At 34.8% G+C, this 24,511-nt stretch overlaps 1 protein-coding gene across 1 annotated transcript in view; it reads left to right on the top strand.

The window, feature by feature from the left end:
* LOC111513912 (uncharacterized) overlaps positions 1–24,511 on the top strand; it is a 230,334-nt gene that overhangs the window by 165,817 nt on the left and 40,006 nt on the right. Inside the window, exon 5 of the mRNA XM_074177470.1 lies at positions 6,753–7,017. Within this exon, the coding sequence (XP_074033571.1) occupies positions 6,753–7,017 (265 nt within the window). The remainder of the gene's footprint in view (positions 1–6,752; positions 7,018–24,511) is intronic.

Consider the following 24,511-nt stretch of genomic DNA (forward strand, 5'->3'; position numbering starts at 1 on the left):
TTCTTCCATTGCCGGCGAATGAACTGTTGACAATGCTTGATAATGAAACACGATTCCTTTGGACTTCATTTCAAAGAACTTGTAGGACTGTTATGCGTACAAGAAGCATGTGTGTATAATAGCGGGATTTTGTCGACTTCAATTCAACAGAATATATTTGAAATTTGGGTGTGGAAAACCTGTTTTACATTGGCTCAAATGGGCTACGACGATTATATATTGTTACTTTCGCTATAGCGGTGGTTTTATCGTACTTTCATTGTTTGTGAGCAGAATATTGTCGACTTCATTTCGAAAAACAGTTTTGATATTCAAATTTGAAATCTATGTTTTACATGGCTTCAAGTAACACTTCATTTTGAGATTTTCACTAGACAGTTAACAAAACAGCAACATGTGTTTCGCAATAGCTTCATCAAGCGTTTCCATTCGTTTGAGAAATGGTCCACTTTTCTAAGACGGACCAGCTTGGTGACTTTTCTGTAGTGCTCGTCCTCAAAAAAATTAAAACAACAACATTTTACGTGTTTTACGTTGAATCCAGTCTAAAAACAACGAGTCATTATACTAGCGAATATGTTGAGTGAAATAACCGCAGAAGTTCTGCTTCATTATTTGTTTCTGTAGCACCGTGCATCTCTGCGAACGACTTGTATTTTTAATTGCAATTACTTTTTTCTCGCAGGCTGCCGTTTGTATCATCTCTTTGAACTTCATCCTGTAATTTCCGTACACGAACCATATGAGACAGAATGGAGTTTCTACGGGAACTATTTGTAGAACGGACGGCAACAATTCAACTAAACTAGAAAAAGAATAAACTTCAAAAGCGCCGCTCTTAACGAAAATAATGAAAATGGAAAATATTCGCATGCCAGATAAAACTTCAAAGTCCAGGACGTTATTGGTCAACGATTGAACGGGAGTTTTGAACGGAGTTTTCAGTGATAGTGGATGATGGTTATGTTGGTTCAGAGATAGTGATGGAATGGACGGGCGATTTGGAGAGGAATATTTGGAAATATAAACTAGTCACTGAATGCTTGGGCGTTAGTTTGCGGTTTTATGTGTGATATGATAAACTATGAATAATTGCGGATGCTGTCAGTTTTTTTGGTTTAACAGCAAACAGAACATGACATTGTTTTTTGTAGACTATTTAGTAGTTGTACTGCTGAAAATGAATCTTCCATTTTCACTAATATTACCTGGGCTATAAGTTTGTGAGTCATTGTCCTAAGAGTGACACTACTTTTGTTATTTTCAAAACAATCAATAAAAAAAATTCACCACTGCTTCTTGATGGGAAAAATACTGTTCAAGCGAAGCATTGGCCTGAAAACTGTTATAACGACTCTGCTCCATCAGAAACAAAAACTAAATGTTGGTTTGCTGACGACTTCAAACGTGGTCGTAGAGACATCGATGATGCAGAACGCAGTGAGATATTCGAAGTGTACTATGACTTTGTAATAATAAATATTCGATGAAACGTTTCATGTCAAAATGACCACCATCAGTTTTTTAATATAGACCTGTTCTTTTTATTACAGATATTGATGTAGCGATAAATTCACAATTAAAGGGTATATCACATTTGATATTTTTATAGCGTTTCATTTGAAATAACCATCATCAACAGTGACAACAGTTACTGTTGATGGTGGTTACCATCACTGCTGTGGTTACACAACACCATATTCAACAGTCAACATACATATTCCTTGCTAAAAGACGATTTTCATTTGATTTTGCATAACTAAATAGCATATCAGCCCATTCATCATTTGAATACATCTTTGATATGTTCATAAACATCTGACAGTTCTCAACAGATATCAACAACGCATTCATTTTTCCTGCCATAGAAACCAAACAAAGCCTACGCGTTTGAGATGGTAAATGAATTGAGATGCTATTTGATCATATCAAATCATTCAACAATCGAATTTTGACCATAAACTGAGATTTTCGTTACTTCCGGGATTGAGAATTATAAAAATATTACGAATTATAATTGATTAGGAAGAAATGAGCCTTGAAAGAAGGATTACGTCAATACAACAATTTCCAAAATGAAAAAGTACGAATTTTCATTGTGTTAGGGTACCTACCTGTCGAATTTATTGGGTTCTCTGAATTATATTTTGAAGAAATCGAAACAATTTACAAAAAAAGTAACGCCAGGACCGTAATTTAAAATTGTTGTCACTGACTATGATACCTATTTCGAAGGAAACACTATAAAACTATCGAATGTAATATACGTTTGGATGTTGAATTTATTGCTTTATCGATATCTGTAATAAAAAAAGGTCCGTATTAAAAAGAAGCTGGTGGTGGCCATGTTGACACGAAATGTTTTCCCGAATATTCGAATACAATGACATTTTCTTCTCCATTTTTTGATATCCTCCGAAATATCAATTTCATTCGAAAAAAACGATAAACAGCATTTCTGGTTTTTCTAGTATAACTTGAGAAGGGCGGGAGTCCCCGTAAATTTTCTTCTACTATTCTATTTTTTCCGATGACAGTTACCTTTTTTCCCCATTTGATAGTATTCGTAATTGTTACGGTATAGAATATGAAACAAACGGCCTGTATATTCAGTCTGACATTTCTTCCTCGACATAAACATACTAGGAGGTATGAATTGTAGTAGCTTCTGGAGAAAATGATTTTTTTATTGTTGGAAGACCTCTTGAATTGAATCTACGCAAAAAGGGCAAGAAAAATTATATCCAAATACATAATTTATTTTAAGTAATGTCATTAATTTCAGGTGATGATTATTTGTTATATTACATAAAAAAAGTTCATATGAACGTGTGATCTAACTTGTTCTATCATCAATAACTGCTAATTGTTTTTGCTGATTTCAAATAAACTACGTTTGTTTGTTACGAGTAACAAGCAGCTTCTTCTCGTGATATTAGATTTGGAATTCACGTCCAGTGGCGTCGCAGATGGTTACTTGATTGATATTTTTGGCAAAAAACCATTGTACGCCACTGTTTTTGCTGAATCTGATATCATTTGAAATAACCAGACTTGTGATATGAGTTATTCCAACCCTGTGGGGTTTGACAGGTGATTAAATCAAAATTAAATAATTTGTATCCCTTTCTTTGATATACATTCGGATTTTACTTCGATTCAAAAATGTTTTGGAATGAAAATTATGAAAAGATACCTCTGAAGAGGATCTCTTATGAGATTGCTCTAAAAATGAAGAACTATTTCCTTGCAATGTTTGATGTAGGTTATTCTGTAAGTATATGGCTTGCCGCGGATGAAAAATAGGTAATCGTGTATTTGTATAGAAGCATGTGAATGAAAGTTCCTTTTCATACACGTCTTTTCAATTCAATGGAAATGGAGAGAACTTGGAGAGAAACAGCCCAACCAGCAAAGTTGTTTTATAATTCCATGGTGTTGCAACAGTTTTATTTTATTAGTATTTTATAATTACTTCCAAAATGCTAATTGATTATATTAGATGATCGGTGAACACAATAGTTGTAGGCAATAAAAGTGTTTTATAAATTTGTCATAGAAACGTTTATGAAATAAAATTAAAAAACCATTATGAAATAGTCAGGAAATTATCACAGAAACATTTTTGCAACTAACTTACAAAACTTATTTTTCTATAAAAGTAAATTGTTATGTAGCAGTTTCTTAACACTTTTCTGCGAGATTTTTATGATGGTTATAAAAAGATTTCAAGCTTTTTTTATACCGGTTTCCTGTAGCTTGAATGAAATAATTTCATTGGAATGCTTTCAGATACTATTTTATTTTCATTACCATATTGTCACTTCAATGATAATTTCCCAACTATTTTATAGTATGGTATATTAACTACAATTCAAAAACACTAATATAACTGTTATAAAATCAAATTGATTTTGCTTATATATATTCGCTGCCACCAAGAATAAAATGCAGCATTTAAGAACAACCAACTGACATCGATTCCTAATCACAGCTTTGAAAAATTCTTCAAAATTTTAGTTATGTTTTTTAAGAATATTTTTGTTTGATTATTCAAGTGGGACACCATCGTTAACGTGGTGGAAATTAGTTCTTCAGTAACTTCTAAATATTTGATTTTTATTGAGTATAGGTACCCCATAAGTAAATTCAATTAATATATGTTATACTTTCAATTTGATAATAATTCCATTATGTGGATACTGTAGTGGATTTTTCTGATTGTATCCCGAATATATAAATGAAAATAAATAATAACTCAATGGCGCCTATTTTGAACATTCATTGGGGAGTATAAGATAGTTTCAGATTCAGTTCAAGGTGCTTCAAATAAACGAAGAAATGACTTGCTGTTTCATAAAAAAACTTTCTGGAAGTTTTGAGTCGTCCTGTATATTGGAAATAGTAAAAAAACACTTAAAACTATCCCACCTAACGTAGTGCTTCAATTTTTTTGCGAAAAACAGGAAAAGGTTATTATAATGGTTAAAACCCGTCGTTTATCCTTTATAATCGATGAAAGAAACTTTTCAGCCAAAACATCCCGACAGATAATATTTATCCAAACTGTATGTGAGAAATTCTTTATTCATACAAGCACTTTTATAGAAAACTACAGTTTAAAAAGTAGTCCGACTCTGCCGCAATACCATCACTCCCAGAACTAAGTGTTTCTTAACAGTTTTATAGGGGTAACTTAGTAGCTAAAATACGTTGAAATGCTTGTTACTGATACCAATTCATTATAGAACGCCGCCATTTTAAATGATAGCGATTCGGGATACTGAAATTAGATGAGTTGAAAATAGGAAATACCGCACATATGGTGATATTTACAGCTGGAAAGTACATAAATATTATAACATTATATTATTTAGAATAAAGTGAGTTAAGTTTGTGACTAGAAAATTAATACGTCGACATAGTGAGTTTATATGTAATTAATAATTTTACCGAAAACATTTATAAATGAGTGGCGCGCTAATAATAGGCTATATATTTGTCAATAAAATTTCATTTGCAGTAAAAATATCAATCTTCGAAACACAAACAATGTCTTTTACAGTTTTATGAGTGCAAAAGTGAAATTTTAAAATGGCTTCATCCTTTCTATTTCTTAGTTTTCAGTTGGTGACATATCAATTATATTTTCCTAGTGTCCAATACAAAATTACTTCCTGCGTCTTCAAGAAAACATTTTTAACACTTTTTCATTTTATTGTTATCGTTTTCGGCTGTATTATATTTCATAACGCCTACTTGAAACTACTAAAAAACTCTTATACAACTGTCTTCTGATTATTTTTTATAGGCATCGCTTAAATATGTTGCAAAAGTGCAGTAGGGGAAGTCTTTACAAAACTACTTTTCAAGAGTGTTAGATAAATTTTATAGTAACTGCCAGAATGTTTATAAAACTGTTTTATAGTGTTTGTAAAAGGCCTAACAAAATATTGATAATACCTATAATGTTTCATAAAACGGTGCCAATTTCCAATTTATAGCAGTTTTATAAACACATTGAAAACATTTCTGGGAGAAATGTATTTCTATAATTTGTTTCTCCGAAACGTTTCCGCAATTATTATAAAATACGAAATTGCTAGTTGGGAGTGGCGTACAATAACTTTTACCATAAATGTCACACGCCACTGGAATCGGTATACTCAATCTGATTTAATGAAAAAAAGCCACCTGTTACCGCTAATAAACAAACCTCGAATGGTATTTTGTTAGGTCGTTTTGAAAAAAAACCGTTCCGATGAACGGTTTCTGAGATACAGGGCGTTGATTTTCGAAAAAAATGGTTTTAATAATATATAAATATCCTAGAACCGATTTGAACAAAATTTGGTATAGTTATTGGTACATTTAGTCCTAACTAGGTTATTATCAATGGGACCACTGGCATTTCTTTTTTCTAGATCAAGCAACTAAAATGTACAACCCTTTGATATCTTGTGCTTCCTCCATTTCCAATCCAGTTTTTTAGAAAACGGAAATTTTCTCAAACTTGGTGCTTACTTTTTCATTTCTTTCATTTCGAGCTAGTAATTGAATTCGACTTGATTGGTTCAGAGGCGCTTTGGAAGACAACCGAGATGAAATCTGTACCGCCAATTTCGTCAAAATTTCCAGTGATTTTTCTCATTGAAACATCTTGTGGAAGGTACACCAAAAATAACATTATGAAGAAAAAATGCTGGGTAACGTGCAAAACAACCACCAATGATAGTATAAGAGTGGGTACAAATTCCAACACTGTAGTTTCAGCGGCAAGAATTATTAGAGCACTTTGATTTTCACCTCATCGCAGTAGTAGACGAAACGTCAGGCAATAAACCCTACATCACAGCCGGAATACCTGGAAAAAGGCTTTGACACAGTCATCTTCGGCCGTTAAAATTCACACTCTTGAATATTTTATTTTCAAGAACATATCTTTTTTATTAACACGAAAACGATTGAGAAATTTCGATTTATATCTGATCTGATTACTGTTTTATTAACTAGTACGGCCATTTTCTCCACAAGCACAATCTCAGTCTTCTATAAGTTTCAACAAACTGAGCCCTCTTCATCAGGTAAATCCTTCATAACTCGTACTCAAACAACCCCGTCTATTCCCCACGGGCCGGGAGAAACTTTCAACCACACGCACCAATTCATTCCCCGAAAATCCAGAAAAAATAGCCTCGGTAAATAAAACCGAACTTCCAAAGCAAATAGTAAACTTTAAAACTTTGTTACAGATAAACGAGAGCTACCTGAAGCACTTACCGGTCATGGAGCAGAAAGGCAAAATGGTGCCCTCTAGCGGTCGAAGACTGCCCCTCATTACTCTATCAGGCGTGGAAGTCGAGATGGACGAGAGGATCTTCCACGGGGGCAAGGCGAGATTTTCATGCGTTGCTAGTATTTTTGAATTGTACAACAAGGAGAAGGAATTTACGATTGAAGAGGACAGGCCAAGACCTAGGCCTTCTTCGGTACTGGGGAACAGGGACGCATCGGCAGGTGAGTGAGTCTATGGAGTTGATGGCGGTGTTTCAAATTTGAAAGAATTCATCAATCGATATTCTTGAAACTGAAACAACATGAAGTACAACAGGTCTTCACACTTGCCGAAAAAAATCATGAAATATAATATAATTCGTTAGTTACATGAGATCATTCCATTTGGAACGGAGGTGAAATATCTTGGCATTATCCTTGATGAAAAACTCACCTGAAACGCTCACTTAGAAAAAGTTCCACACAAATCCAGACTGTCCCTCTGGACAGGTCGAAGGATTTGTGGTACAACTTGGGGTTCAGGTTCCAAACAAATCCATTGGGTATATGTGATGATTGTCGGACCAATGATCACTTATGAAGCAATTGCCTGGTGGCCGAAGGGTTTACAGAAAACAGCTCAGGCGAAGCTTTACGACAGGTTTGTCTGGCTGTCTGTGGTGTCATCAGTACCGCACCGTCGGCGTCCATGGAGATCCTTCTAGATCTATCTCCTCTCCACATTTTCTTGAAGAGAGAGTCTAAATGGACTGCATATAGACTTGCGTACATCGCCAATTGCACAAATCAATGATGCAGAGTACACTAGACTGGTGTTTGACACTGAAAGTCAGAGCATTCTGGGAATGACTTCTGACATTGAGTCAACTACGAACTACGTTATACAGTACTTTTCCCGAGTAGAGAATACTGGATCCTCCAGGGGAAGAAATTATTAGGAAGAGATAGTTGTTGATTCACAGATGGATCAAAAACACCTTCAGGCCCTGGTGCAGGTATTTTCAGTTGGAGACCCATACACAATTGAAAAAAAAATTCTTGGACAATCAGACGGCATTGAAAGCTCTTGGCTCCTACCGAGCGACGTCTAAATTGGTAGCAAATTGCCAAAAATAACTCTCCACAATAGGAATACTTTGTCTCTGGTCTGGATTATTGGCCACACTGGCCTGGAAGGCAATGAGGCTGCTGATTTCCTTGCGAAGGAGGGTTCTACAAGCAGCTTCATCTGCCATTGGCATCCTTTAGGTTCTGCCAAAGAAATATTGAACACCTGGATGGCAAGAAGATTCAAGGACATCTGACAAATTCTTCCAGGATTAGCTTACTCCAAGGCATTAATTCACCCTTCGAAGCTTAATACCAAACAGTTGTTGGACTACGCTAGGGATGAACTACGATGTCTAACAGGCCTTCTTACGGGTCACTGTCCTTTGAACCATCATATGCAGAGACTCGAACTGTCGGAAGACAGTGTGTGTCGCTTCTGTTTGGAAAATTGTGAAACAGCAGAGCATATACTTTCTGCCTGCCCCGCTATGGACCGAATCAGGTTTTCAGAGTTTGGTAGAGCCACACTCTTACCATCTGAGCTGAAAGATCAGGCACCATATTCACTATTTGTAGAGTAGGGAGGGTGAGTGTAAGCCCACGCACTTAGGCCACATATGACCCATTGTACATCCTCCCGAGGAGTTGTCCTCCTAGGTCATCATCCATCCTGTCCTTTCCAGGAAGGTGGACAGGTCGCTGGGAGACATCTCCTTTATATCGGCAGGTGTAGGCCAAGACTCGCCGAACACACACTCTCTTATTGACGATAACTCCGGGCACTTGCACAGGACATGCGTGACAGTCTCATCTTCCTTTTCACACATCCTGCATAGAGGTGTGTCCACTAGCCCCATATTATGTAGGTGTTTTCTTAGCTGACAGTGGCCAGTCAGAAATGCTAAGGTGATCCTGGCAAGATTATATCCTTTAATTCCATCTCATCTCTTTAAGGATTGAGCATGGGTGTAACATTTGACTAGTTCCGTAATTGTCGAGGTCATCAGGCCGTGGGTGCCACTGGGTCCTAAAATTCTTAATCCAGCCGCTTCCTTGGCTAAAGAGTCGGCAATACGATTACCTTCACTCCTGTCGTGCCCTTTAACCCAGCTCAGGGTAATGTTATTATCTACCGAGGCTTTGGCTAAATCTTGGTGGCACTTTAGTACTAGCCCTGAGGTAACACGCTGTCTGTTCAAGGCTAATAGTGCTTGTCTGCTATCAGTGCAGATTGTTATGTTTTTGCCAGAAATTCCTTTCTTGGTTATTTCATTTGTGGCGATTGAGATACCAGCCAGTTCTGTTTGGACCACGCTGGTATTTCTTCCCATTCCCCACTTAATCCTTAGGCTTAGTGATCTGGAGTACACTCCACATCCTGAGCCTCACCATATTCACTAATCGGCTTCGTTGAGAAGCTGGGTTTATTTGGTAGAGTTTTATAAGGTGTAAGCCACAAAAAACCCTTGCGGGTTGCGGTGGACTGTCGAATAGATTCATTCACTATTGACCTAACCTAACCTGAACTAGTTACATGAGAAAATGTTTCACTCAACAGAAAGTAACACCCAAATTCCTACAGAACAATCATATCATATCAATATCACTGCATTACTGCTGGTGTTTTCGAATTGTACACCAAGGACAAGGAATTCACAATCAAAGGCAATTACTGACTATTTATTTATTTTATTTATTTATTCTAAATCCGGGACACATACAGGTAAAAGAACCCAAACAAATATCCACTAAAATACAGATTGTGCTAACAAAACTGGCGTTCAACAGGTAAATGATCTAAATGCTTAATCTAAAACATAAATGATCAAAAATTGAATATTTTCCTTATGTTACTTTTATACATTTGTAAGGACATGGAGAAAACGTCCAAATTGGAACAGTATCTGTTGAATGAGTCTGTAATTCTATTTATTGGAGAGTTTTTCTCCACATTGGTGTTATATGTGGAAGTAGCTAATAAATATTTATTCCTTGTGTTTCTCTGGGGTACATGAAAGGACATCATTGCTATCAACTCAGGCGAGTCAATAAGATTCGTTAAAATTTCATAGCCAAACACTAGATCCGAAGTGATTCTCCGTTGTTCTAGAGGCTGAATGTTATAATAGTTACGGATTTGATTAATACCGTGAGTTACATAGACATTAGTGATAAACAAATGCATAATAGATAGTTTTAATAGCGGCTTCGTTGTTGAAGTCTCTGCACATTCTATTGAAGAAACCCAGTGTTCTGTTGTTCCTATTTATGACATATTCAACATGGCGATTGAAATTCAATTTTGTGTCAAAGTATACTCCAAGGTCCTTGGTATATTCTACTCTATTTGATGCAATACTATTCAACAAATACTGAAACAATATGGGTGAATGATTTCTATAAAACGAAATAGATGTACATTTTTTCCACGTTGAGTTTCAGCTTATTCATATCACAATATATTACAAATCTAGCAAGGTCTTCCTGAATTTTTAAACAGTCTCTTATAGAGGTAATTTTTTAAAATATTTTCAAGTCGTCCGCATATAACAAAATATTAGAATAAAGGAAACAAGACTGTATGTCATTTATGAATACTAAAAACAACAGTGGACCCAGGTGTGAGCCCTGAGGTACCCCTGAGGTAACCACGAAGGGCGTCGACTTGAATCCATTGATGCTAACAAGTTGACTACGATTAAATACATAAGAGGACAGCCACCTAAGAAGATCACCCTGTACACCAATTCCAGCAAGTTTCGACATGAGTATGTTTTGATCAACCTTGTCAAAAGCCTTGCTGAAATCAGTATACAGTGAATCAACTTGTTCACGGCTGTCCAGTGCATTGATCCAAAAACGCTACTTTTGGATTAGTTTGAATAGCAATGGATCCTAAACTAGTTGTCAAATTCCACAAATCCAAGGGGAGAGCTGCATAGTTATAGTTTCAGGGTTTCGAAATTGGGGTTTCTGTTTAATCCATTTTTCCAACGCTGGAACAAATTCATTTTCCTTTCCTTCCTTTCTAACTTCACGTATGGAGAATTTTTATGTTTTCTTTATTTAATGTATGGTTTATTTTTTGTTGATGTCCACATATAGATGCATTTTTATCAGTTAACACATGCTCACGATACGGTTGAAATTTCTGCTGTCTGGCAGAAGAGGTCCAGATGTTGAGACAGAATCATACACATATTAATTTTAACGTTGCGAAACCCAAAATCAATCTCTGATTTCAGAGTTTAGGAATCAAACATAAACTGTAGTCCTCCTTTGATTCTTTCGACTTCGCAAATTAAATTGACGAAGTCCAAGAGGCAAAAACCTACGCACCTTTGTGTTCCAGTGCAAATCTAATCAGAAAAAAAATAGATATTTGTAGGTGGTCTGGAAAGTTTTAGACCTCAATATGGAGGTAGCTGCACTCGTGAATGAAAGCTGGTGAATTTATTTGTTCATCTAACAGTTTCTCACCAAAGTTTTAACCATTTTGGACGCGCAGTTTTTATGTTATGTCGTTTGAATGAGTTGATGTGAGTGTTTTTATCGAAATGGACAAAATCGAGTATCGAGCTGTCATTAAATATTTGTTTTTGAAAGGGAATACTTTTGTTTTCTGATTGATTCGGCCGTTACTTGATAAATATCCATAATAATTTAACAAACTACACCTTGAGATTTGATCTCCACAAACTTTTTTTTGAGAAATATATACCGACATGTTTCGCTAACACAGTTGCTTTTTCAACAGTGATTTGAATCGCAGTGATTCGAAACATGTCGTGATATATTTCTCAAATAAAGTTTGTGGAGATCAAATCGTGAAGTGTAGTTTGTGAAAGGCAATACGCCAACGCAAATTAAAGATAAGTTGAATTTTCTGTATGGGGACTCAGCAACCATCATTCACTACAGTGAAATTTTGGGCAGCTGAATTTAAACGTGGCCGTAGGAGCTTGGGAGATGATGAAAGTTCGGGACGTCCGAAAACGACTACCGACGAAAACACCAACAATGGTCACCAAACGGTCAAAATTGCAAGGAAAGAAAATCTTGTTTCATCAAGACAACAACCGTCTCACACTTCAGCAAAAATCTAAGAATTACGGTTTGAACTGCATGACCATCCACCTTATTCACCGGATCTAGCCCCAAGCGACTACTTTTTGTTCCCTCATTTGAAAACTGTGCTCGAGGGGCAGAGATTTTCATCAAATGAAGAGGCAATTACCTTCGTGAACAATTATTCTGCAGAGAAAAATGCCGAGTACAATTTGAACGGGTTACAGAGATAGGAGTATATCTAGGAGAAGTGTGTAGAGTCGAAAGGAGACTATGTTGAGGAAAAAACCTTTTCAGATATGCTATATCAGGACAGTACAGATCCTTGAACAATCCTATGATCAATTACAAGTAATTTGATTTCGTGATACTTCATTCAATTTAATGGAAAGTTATTTGCAAAATTGAAATCAACAAGTTGAAATTAATGATATATACAGTGATAAAACATATTTATTCATGGTATTCCGCAAGGTTCTGTTTTGGGTCCGATATTGTTCAATATTTACATAAATGATTTATTTTATATGCAAACTGAAGGAAAAAATTCAATATTTTGCAGATGATACGGTGATTTCATATACCGCTAATAGCTGGTGTAATTTAAAAGAAATGGTTTGATAGAAATGGTTTGATTGTGATTTACTAATGATAAATTTTGAAAAAACCAAATATTTGACTTTCAGTTCTTACCAAAATTTTTCGCCAAAATCAGGTATACTCAAAGTTAGTGAGACTGACTGTATCAAGTACTTTGGCATAATGATTGACAAACAGTTGGGATGGAATCATCAAATCAATTATTTGCTGGAAAATTCAAGGCTCCTCCTGCCAAAATTCAAATATTTAAAAAAGTTTTTGAGTATACATCATTTAAATCTATTTTATTTTGCTCTGGTTCAATCCCAACTACAATATGGAATATTATTACTTGACTAAACTTGAAGTTATTCAAAAATATTTTGTAAAAATAATCTATAATGAAAAATATGATTTTTCAAGTGGAAACTTTTTAAAATTAGTAAAAAAATGGATATATGTGAATTATATTTTCATAATCTTTTGATTCATATACATAAAAATAAATCAAACATTCAATATAATAATCATGAGTATGATACAAGAAATGAATTAACATATTCTTTAAAAAATAGTGTGAAGAAGATGATATCTCAAAAAAAAATACAAATATATAATTCCTTATACATTTGATAAGCTGCCTGTCTCATTATATAAAAAATTACAAATCTGTTTTTTCATATAAAAATAAAATTAAAGAATGGATAATAGGGACATAACGAATTTTTTCCCATGATATAATGAATTTCAATAAATCATGATATATATTTCATCAACTACATTTCTGAATCATTTTATTCAATTCATATATTGTTGTTGAGCATATATTTTGAATTTATGTATTCATTTGTTATTTTCTTTTTTTTTTCACAATATATGTTCATATATTTCATATACCTTGGCATAAGTTTCACTTCTCAATGTTATTATTAGTTAATTTAGAAATTTGTTTATTATTTCCGATGTGTATATATTGTAAAATGTCATGAATGAACTTATATTATTATTATCAGCTCGAAGCTGTCTCCCCAAAAGGTATCGAGCCGATTTTTCATTCGTTCTAATTAGGAAATCCTGCATATCACATCGAAGAGCATCAATACACTCCTATTGCGACTCCGTAGAATTACCAGAGATGAAGTTCTCGAATAGTGTCATCCTCTTCGCGTCGTCAAGCCACCTAGATCACCTAGTTTCGAGTTTAACTCCGCAATAACGTTGAAATTAGCGACGTTACCACACACTGTACACCCGGGTTACAATAAAGAATGTGGAACTCGGAATCCAGACTATGGAAATTGGATATTAAACCAAAACCACGCTCTTGAGATATTAAATACTTGAGCACAACAAGGATGCTGCGGACTTCCGCGTCTGTCTGCATATTTTTAATGAAATATGATGTCGCTAATCTCATTCCTCGGCATCAAATTAGAAAAAAATTCCTGGGTAATGAGAAACGTCTTTGATAAAAGAACTACGAATACCTTTGGCGTAATAAAATGTAAATACCTTCGAAACGAAAGTCGCAGAGGTTTTTAATAATTTCGGCTGCCTAAAGCAACCTAAAACAGGTAGGCAATAGAAACGTGCTAGATGAGAAATGTTTGCTTTCAAGGCGAAGAGGCGACATCCACTAGGATGGTCCCAGAAATACCCTGCCTGACCTAGAGATGGCGGTAGTTGCTTGAAAAACAACACTGTATTAGAAAGTAAACAATATGTAGACCATATGTTTCAAGTTTGAAGACGCTGCGTTGTTTAGTATTTGTTTGGCAGCCATGTGCTACAGTACTTTCATTTGAAAGGCCTCCGCCCAACCAATATAAAAGCTGAAGTGGATTCTATTTTGGGTGAGTCTTCCCCTCTGTTAACAACAGTAAAATATTGGGTAGCAGAGTTTGATCGAGGCCGTATGAGCTGTCAAGACAAGCATCGCAGTGGTCGACCAAATGAGGTGGCGACTCCAGAATAGGTAGGCAGGTTTCCCAGTGGATATTATGACCTAATGGAATAAACTAGCAGAATACAGTGTGTGCCTAGCATCCATGTTCAGACACCCGAGTTGTTCCAAGTATTGAGACACATGCTCACGTCTCTTTACGCCTGTGATGAGTCTTATGCACTAATTCTGCAGTTTTTGAAGTCTCTGCCTGTCAAATTTCAAGAGTCCTGGACCATAAACAGTATCAGCATAGTTGGCATGGTACCTGTGCGTCGCAGAGTACCATTTTTTTTGTTCGAAAGATTTGTACTCAAGTATACTAATTTTATATTCATATAACCCTTCCTAAGAATTTGAAAAACATGTGTAGTGAAACGCAGAGAATTATCGAGATAAAGGCCTAAATTTTTCGTGACGTCACTTTTTGGTAATTGAACCCCATCGATGGAAATGTTAATCAATTAACTGCAACAATTCTTTGCATTTGGCTTACCGAAGAGCATGACACAAGATTCAGTATTCATTCAAATAGTTACGTATCTGCAAGCTTACAAATTTTTAAAATGGTTTAGATATGGCACAAAAAACTAATTTGGCGAAGTTCAGTAACCTTTAGCTGAGAAAAAAGTGTTATGTTATCAAGACAATGTACCAGCTCACAAATTCATTATCTCCATTACCAAAATGAACTCCAAAATTATCTGAAGGTGACCTAGAAGAACGAATTTACCTATAGAAGTATTTATGAAACTACTAGGATGCTGTGTACGAAACTGTTACTTCCAACTGAAGAACGAATTAATTACACAAGATGAGGGATTGCCAATGAGATCCACTCTCACCAGTCATAGCCTATATATATATATATATATATATATATATATATATATATATATATATATACAGTGTCACCATCAAAGTGCGCACGATATGGGAAACTTTTATTTTGAAAAGTTTCAATGAAGTTTAACTTCGTCACTTGTTTGTGCTTTAAATTCAACTTAAAATGATGCGGCCAATTGCGACCCACTGACGTTCAGTGTTTGTCAAATTCATCTCTTTTTTTTGAAAATAATTGAAAAAGTGCATTTCTAGATCGAATTTATTGAAAAATTAGTTGAAAAAGTTGTGTCTACGGCAATTTTTTATCCATATGCCAGATTTTATGCAACTAGGATAAAGTTAACGTTTTGCATATTTTTGACAGATATCCCCTTTATTTTAAAAAACAAGTTTGGTTAATTGTCATCAATTCATGTATACATAACAAACTCATCATGGAGTTTAACTTTTTTGATAAATTTTTACTCATACAGACATTTTTAGAGAGAAATTAAAAATGTGCTATAAAAATTTTAACATGACTGGTGCAAAGTTTCAATCACTTGGCTATTTTCTTAAACAAACGTCAGTAACTTCAATTTTTAAAAAGCAGACAAAACTCAAAAACTGCAATAAGTATTAATAAAATTACTAGAAATTGAAATTACATTGAAATTTCAATATTCAGTATTTACAGATTATTTATAAACACTAACTAGGGCGGTAAGGATGCTTAATCACGTTGAATAAAATTTTTAAGTAGGTTTCGACAAACAAAATGCATGCTATGGTAGTGTCAAGTTGTTGATTTACTCGTCAAATTTTTAACAGTTATTGTTGCAATAATGTTGTCTCTTCAGGATAGAATAGAAATAGTTTTAATATGTGGTGAGAATACACCACACCGGCATGTAGCTAACATTTTTAATGAACGGCATCCAGGAAAAAAAGTTCAGCGTACTACTGTGTCAAGGATAATGTCGAAATTCAGAGAAACAGGATCCGTAGCAAATCAATTTAAGAAAAAGCACACTCCAAGTAAATATAATGAGGAGGTCCAACTTAACATTTGTTTGAACACGGACAAACGACCATAACCGATATTATAAAAAATACCGATTACAAGAGAGAAAGTATTAGAAAAATTTTATTAAATAAATTTTGGCCTTACAAGCCAAAATTTATTAACACATTGAAAGAACGAGATTTTGATGTCCGTTTGGGGTTTTCATTCTGGTTTCAAGGAGAGAGAGAAGAAAATGTAAAGTTTTCGTATACAATTTTATGGACAGATGAGGCAACGTTCCCTTCAAATGGACGGTAAGTTCTCAAAATTGCCGATGGTGGGCCCAAGAAAATCCCAATTTCACAGTTGAATGTGGTGATCAGTATTCCTTCAAAACTAATGTATGGTGTGGGATACTTAACGACGAAATAATTGGGCCATTTTTAATTAGGGAAAATCTATCATCCGTCGGTTATCTCAACATTTTGAATGATGAGGTTGGTGCAGTTTTAGATAATATGCCTTTAAATATTAAATACGACCTATGGTATCAGCTTGATGGCGCACCAATACATCACACGGTTGCTGTAAAACAGTTCCTCCAACAAATGTTCAATGGCAAAGTTATTGGACGTAACTGGGAACATTATTGGCCACCTAGATCACCCGACTTGACGCCTTCAGATTTTTTTTGTGGGGTTACCTGAAACAAAAAGTGTACCGAAGTAGACCATTTACTGACATACAACATCTGGAAAATACCATTCGCGAGTGCTGTGCAAATATAAATCCCCGATTTATTAAAAAAGCAGTTACAGATGTCAGTAGAAGGACCATAATTTGTATTGAACGTGGAGGAAGACATACTAAAATGTAGGCTATAAGTGTTTGACAACCTCATTCAGATCAATAAGTAATTTTTTGTACCCATTTGTATTTTCTATAATATTATTGTTGTTCAAAATTTATAATGATAATAATAGTTCTTTCGAAATTATTTGCATTTTTTTTTAGTTGTCTCTACTTTTTCGAAATCAAAGGTTTTTTTAAGAAGATAGCCAAGTGATTGAAACTTTGCACCAGTCATGTTAAACTTTTTAAAGCAAATTTTCAATTTCTCTCTTAAAATGCCCGTATGAGTAAAAATGTATCAGAAAAGTTATAAAGTCCATGATGAGTTTGTTATGTATATATGAATTGATGACAATTACCCGAACTTGTTTTTCAAAATAAAGGGGATATTTGTCAAAAATAAGCAAAACGTTAACTTCATCTTAGTTGCAAAAAATTTGGCATATGGATATGAAATTGCCGTAGACACAACTTTTTCAAGTAACTTTTTGTTAAATTCGATCTAGAAATGCACTTATTTCGACAAACTGAACGTCAGTGGGTCGCAGTTGGCCGCATCATTTCAAGTTAAATTCAAAGCACAAACAAGTGCCGAAGTTCAACTTCATTGAAACTTTTCGAAAAAAAAAGTTTCCCTTATGGTGCGCACTTTAATGGTGACACTGTACATATATATGGAATGGTTTGGAACTCAGCCCATTGAAGAAGCCCACAAGAAACCTCGTGTCTGGTTTAGATACGTTGACGATACCTCCATAATATGAAACCATTGGAAAACTGAACCAGACGCCTTTCTGAAACACATCAACAGCGTAAGACCTTCCATCACTTTCACAATGAAGAAGGAGGTCCACAACAAATTGCTATGCCCAGACGTTTTGGTGAAGAGGACTGACACTGAGTGGAAAACACTGTATAACGAAAACCCACTTACATGGGACAATATTTGAACCACGAATCCAACTACCATCAATCGACTAAAAGAGGAATTATCAAGACCGTGATGGTCTATAATACGAAGAAAGGTCTCCACAAGGAACTAGACATCTTCAAAAATGATTTTCAATGGAATGACTACTTTGAAGCGATGGTGGAACAGACTTTGGCTAAAAGACAGCAGGAGCCTCGTAAGGAAGAGAAGCCGTCACAACCAGTACTTGCAGTTCCCTACATCAGAGATTATCGAAAAAGATAACAAGAATTGGGTCCAAGTACAACATCAGAACCTGCTTCAGATCCGGAAACACTGTCCGTAGCAGTCTCACGAAAATCAGGCCACCAAACGCGGACTGCGATCCAAGAATTGGATTGAGGATTTTCCTGAAGTGCTCGTGTTTTGAACTTGAAACAAAATAAAAATTCAGTGACAAACTATCGTTTCATTTCATTGTGTACAATTTGTCCTTCTTTCTGAATTCTTGGAGCGATTCAATATGAAAACCTTGCGAGGTCGGTGCCAACTATTCTTTTATTTCCTTCTTCTTTCTAAACCAAAGTTTTGACAGACCATAGTCTTATTCTCGTCTTTTCCTTCGATCGTTTCAATAATCCATCTATTCTACCAAAAAATAGTATATTATTTGAATTGTTATTACTAAATTATTTTCATCTATTCCGACTTAATCTCCACTTATTAAAAGACTAGTTTTGGGTTTCAAATTTGTTCATTCTTTCAAAAAATCTAAACTGATGCTACAGAAGTTTTCTTCCCATTTTCCACAAAACTACGTCTGCAACCTGCAGAAATCATTGAACAAATAACAGCGCAATTTCATTCAATTCAGATGAAATGACACGGTACCGTTAAACAAGCTGGGATTTTAATTACATATTCTTTCCTAACTCACATTTTAATTATTGCGGCAGCGGCCAACAAATTATACAAAATGCAATGGAATAAAAACAATTTGATTCAGTTGATTGATTCGGTGAATTCCAGTGAATTAGCACTCCGCTATCATGTTGTGTTTATCAATTTTCATCCGCGTACGGACCGCTGAATTTGACAAACAACAGTTAGTTTAATTTGTTGAGTTATGAAGAAATAAATAATGTAGAGTGCTTCCAATTAACATAAAAAACAAATCAATTTTTTCATAATTCAATTCGGCTTTTTCATAGATGCTGCCTTTCACTGATTTATGATAGATTATTGCAATATCTGTCTTGCGGTCTGTTTGACGAATTCATTTTTAACGTTTTCTTTTTTAGTTGATGAATTTTATAATGTGGACTCTAAGTGACATACACAAATCTCAAACAACTATACAGGTTGAATCCCCAGGAACTGCATCGATCGATTGTGGGAAAACTATAATCAGGAAAAATCAGAAAATTTGACAATATACTAAAGTCGATAGCGGCAACTTGGCTAAAATATTTTCAAGATGGCGGCACTTCCGGTAATAACGGAAGTAGGTGTCAATTTAATTGAACGTTGAATGAAACACCTTATATATTATTACATTTTTGGATTATACATTAGAATCTGAATACTTTTGGTGTATAATATCCTGAATCTAAGTCCTATCTTGTTCGATTTAAGTTTTCATTTCAAAAGTAATGTTTGCAGACCCTAAAATAATCATTAATTTTTTCTATGAGGAAACTCTTATCATTATATTTTTGGTTGGGATCCTTGTGGAGGGAAACCAAATGTAATAGACGTCAATATGAAATGTAGGTAATTAATAATATAGGGTGGTCAAAAAAGAATATGAATGAAATTTAATACACCGTCTAAAGTGGATTTTTTCAAAAGGAAACCCTCCAATTTTATGATTTAGTCGTTTTTTGCATTGGAAATAAGGGTAACTTCATATGAGGATACCTATCCTGAAAATTAGTAGTTTTTGGAATATTTGCAATTTAGTTATTTTCTGTCGATAGAATACTTACCAGACGGTTTCTAAATTTTGTCGGTAAGCCCTGATGGCGCGGCGTTAAAAATATCAATTGATAATGATAAAGGTTTTGTCATAGGAAAATTTGGTAATTTATTGTAGGGTCTGCAAACATTATATTTGACATAAAAACTTAATATGTCAAAAACAGTTAGACTCAGACATAGGACATTGAACACAAAGATTTTTACGATTCTGATGTAAAATCCGAAAATGTAATAGTATATAAAGTGTTCCATTCAAAATAACGAAGTTGACAGCTACTTCCGGTATAACGAATAGTGGCGCTATTTTGAAAATATTTTAGCCGAGTTGCCCGTTCTAATTATAGTTTTCCCACAATCGACCGATGCAGTTCATGTAGGTTCACCCTGTATATGGATGCTTGAATAATAATAATAATAATATAATAATGATATGTTTATTTACCAGTTTCCAATACATCATATACAATTTCAGATAGAATACAAAAAAAGAAAACAATCAATTAAATGAAATGTTCTAGATATAGGTAAAAAACATCGAGAGAACCTATTAAAACCCTAAGGTTGTGCATGGGAATTCTTTACTTATTGTATTACCAAATAATCTTCGAACAGTATTTCAAAATAAATACAACAATAAAAATTAATTGGCGCTACGGGGCGACTTCATTGATTCCAGTGGCGCATTTGCTTTTTCAGCTGCAGGAAAACCCGGAAAAACCTGCAGCACCACATCATCATCTAGTGGACTTCAAAGACTCCAGGAAATCGGTTGGAGGGAAAGATGATACCTTCTTACGAAACTGCAGTTGCATGAACAGTTGTTTGAGTTTGATGAATAAGCAGGAAACATTCCCGTTCTCGTTCATCATTAAAACTTCGTTCTTGAAATTCTTCGTCATGAACAACACTTGTAAAATGCTATTCATGTAGCAAGTGTTTCCTAAATTATCCAATCCAATTTTCTTCTCCAGATTTTCAGGACAACTCTCTACTGATTCGTAAGGAAGAACACTTTTCACAGAATCTCCATAAGAACCATTTCTCAAGATGCGATCGATCGTTCCAAGTGAAAAAGGGTTTCGTAGAGGAATCGATTCGGCTCTTGCTTCAAGAAGCGCTTCCACTGAAACGGTACCAGTTCTACGAGGAATGCAACTCATTTTTTGGGGCCAAGAATGACCTGAGTCCACTGACCGCACTGAAAAAGAAAAAGGTGGATCAATCACTTGTGAATTAACCTTGATAGGAAACTGATTAATATCCACATATCTCGGCTTGTTTCGAAGAGGTTTCAGTTCCGTACTGAAATTAGGGCAATGCATGATCTCATCAAAATTATGTGAAGGAGGAATAGTTCCAAGTACTGAAGCAGCATTGCCACGTTGAATAGCAATACTAATTCTTTCTATCAAAAAAGAGGTAGAACGGTGATCTTTCGTTGTTTGGCCTATTCTCCTTCCGAGTTCATGAACGAAAAACAGAGACTCCGGGCCATAAACACCAAAAGTTTCAACCGCTAGTGAATGAAACAGATAGTTGTTTCCAAGATTTTGGTATTTTTTCCTTTTCAATTTCTCGCCAGACAATGCTGCAGTTCCAGCAGACTTGGAACTTTCGGCTAGATGGGAAGCCGCGACCGTGTCAACGCAAGTAAAGTCCCATACCACAGGTTTACCGTATTTCCGTATGAGAGACATGCCATCTGGTCGTTTACCATCATCTCGACTGGTACCTAAGGGTTCCAGAATTGCAGGAACATCCGCTGACAACATAGCTCGTTTCAATATGTCGTTCACTTGGTGATGTCGAGATATACGCCCTGCACTTCTCCTGCAACTCAAACCAAGTGTACCTTTCTCATCAACTATACTACCGCAAACACAAGTATGAGAAACACAAATAGATGAACCCATCCTAAGTCCTACTGCTATTCTGAAAGATTCAGTATTTCAGTATGAGTATTTACAATATTTACAATATTCTGGACCTGAGAAAAAGTGAATGACAATGACAATGACAATGAGAGGAGAATTGAAAATTCAGTTCATTTCTATAGCGATGAAAGTAGGGAAATTTTGATAAGTTATTTGTTATCAATTATATTTAATATTATTTCATGATCTACACTGAGGAGATACTTTTTGTATATATTTTTTTATTAGTGGTATTGAGTTGACTTTTATTAGCTTATTTTTATGCATATCGTCTAGAAAGTTATGGAATTCTTTTGTTAAAATTTTAACATTGAAAAAAATATGACCTATGCAGGTTGATGCTCCCTGCTCGACACGTGTTTCACTGTTAATCATTGAAATAAAGTTATACTCGCTCATCACGTCTAAATATTCTGAAATAAATTCATTGTCATCGTTTAAATTCAAATTCATATCTCCGACTATGATATGATGAGTTTCTGAAGTAGTTTTACAGTTTTCCAGATATTTTTTCAGTTCATTTATAAATGTAATAGCTTCTGTTGAAGATGGTCGGTATACTGATGTTATGAGAATATTGGTTTTTTTATTTGTAATTTTTGTTTCAATGACTCTACATTCACCTATTAATTTAACTTCATTATTCGACATGATATTTTTTCTTATATAAATTACTGTACCATCATTTTTATTTATATCCCCATAATTGTGTATCATATTGTAATTTTCAGTTTCATGAGTAGTTTCATATTCTATTTTAAAGGTTTCTGTTAAAATAATACCGTCAAATTTGTTTGTAAGTTGACTCATGAGAATTTCTAATTTATCAAAATTTCTAAATACACTTCTTATGTTTTGATGATATAAATTGAATTTATTCTCCTCCCCTTGTGTCATGAAGCTATTTAATTCAGATACATTTTTAATTTCTGCAGTAACAACTGGTCTATAACGACAATCTCTAATATACTGGTCCATTTATATCAAAACACAAATAGTTAATAAAAATGTGGAAAAATGAAAGTCTAAAAAAGAAAATAAGAAATTATAGATTTCACAAAAAATAATACTATTCTTATCACTATAATAAGTGGTTTAATTCGGATGATGAGATGCTAAAATGCTTCGAATATTTTCAGTTTTTCATTGGGTTGTTTCTTGGTCTCAGAGTTTTTTTGAGAGCTGGTTGTTCTAGCGAACAGAGTTCCTTATGCGTAGGTCCACTTGCACTGCCCAGCTGTTTGGTATAGATGTCAGGACTGGATATTAGAGCTTCAAGAGTATAGGGTTCGTTGTTGATATACAACTGATTGTTTCTGATGGCGGCCCTTACTCCGTGTTTTTTGCAGTATTAGGATAAATCCTGAGTTTTTTGTTGATTGCTTAATCTGCTTGGTTCAGATCATCAACAATGTAGATATTTTCGCCTTTGAGTTTGTGTAAATTTTTTATTATTTCGAATTTCTTTATATACGATATAAGTTCAAGTTCCAAAGCGTTTCCTTCATTTTTAGTCGAAAAAAAGTAGGCGTTATTGAGATCAGCTATTCTTATATCAACTTCTAATTTGTTATTGAGGTATGACAGTGCCTCAGATATATCTGAAGTTCAGATGCCAAATACAATAATATTATTTTTCCTGTGTCTTCTGTCCAAAGTTTGGATTTGCCCCGCCAGTTTGGTATTTTCAGCTTCTAGAGTAGAAATTTTGTGATTAATCACCTGCAGTTCCTCTTTTATTTCCTTTAGAGTTTCAATGGTAGTGTCTGTTTTTTTCAAGGTTAATTAGAACTTTATAAACTTCAGGGAGATTTCTGTGTTCATTTCAAGAACATTAGTTTGTGACATGTTTACACTAATTTTTCGGTTGTAGCACCTCTGCTATTCAGTTCGTTTCTATAATATCGTTTTGATAATATTTCAGAGGTTCTTTCGGTTTATCAACTTAAACAGATCATGCAAAAGTATAGCAGCTCACCCAATACACAATATTGACTGTCTTCAAGTTCACATTCACTTGCAAAAATTTTAAATTTCTACGACCTCTGGAACAGGAATAATAAGCAAATTATCACGAGTACATTCACACACATGTATACTGATCGAAGTAATAATGAATATTAGGTATGATGAAATATATCATTTCAACATTCGACAACCCTCAATAAATTGTTATTATATTCATTAGGTACTTCAAAACTGTTGAATCTGAATGATGCCTAGTTTCATCTTCAAGAATTGCACATATAGTAGAGGGGCATACCTAAATTCGTCTAAGCCAGTTTCAAATTACTACCCTGGCTAACACCACGGAGGGGTTGGATTATATCCGATAGATGTCAGTGCGGAATTCTTTACAGAAGTTGTATCGCCAACATCGTATGCAGATATTACTTCTGTAAAGAATCCTGCACAAGAACCTTAAATCGTGTCAGTATCTGTAAAGTCAGATTAATGAAACTGAACAGTCTCAAGTTCAGCTAATGAGCGAAGCACATGAATATGTCAAGTGGGATGTTACCGAAACGTCGTAATAATGTTGATAAAGACGAACGGATGTACACCTGAGA

Source organism: Leptinotarsa decemlineata, unplaced genomic scaffold (assembly GCF_025532065.1).
Source record: "Leptinotarsa decemlineata unplaced genomic scaffold, Ldec_3_MD MMD2_tig00002974_RagTag_RagTag, whole genome shotgun sequence".
Taxonomy (NCBI): domain Eukaryota; kingdom Metazoa; phylum Arthropoda; class Insecta; order Coleoptera; family Chrysomelidae; genus Leptinotarsa; species Leptinotarsa decemlineata.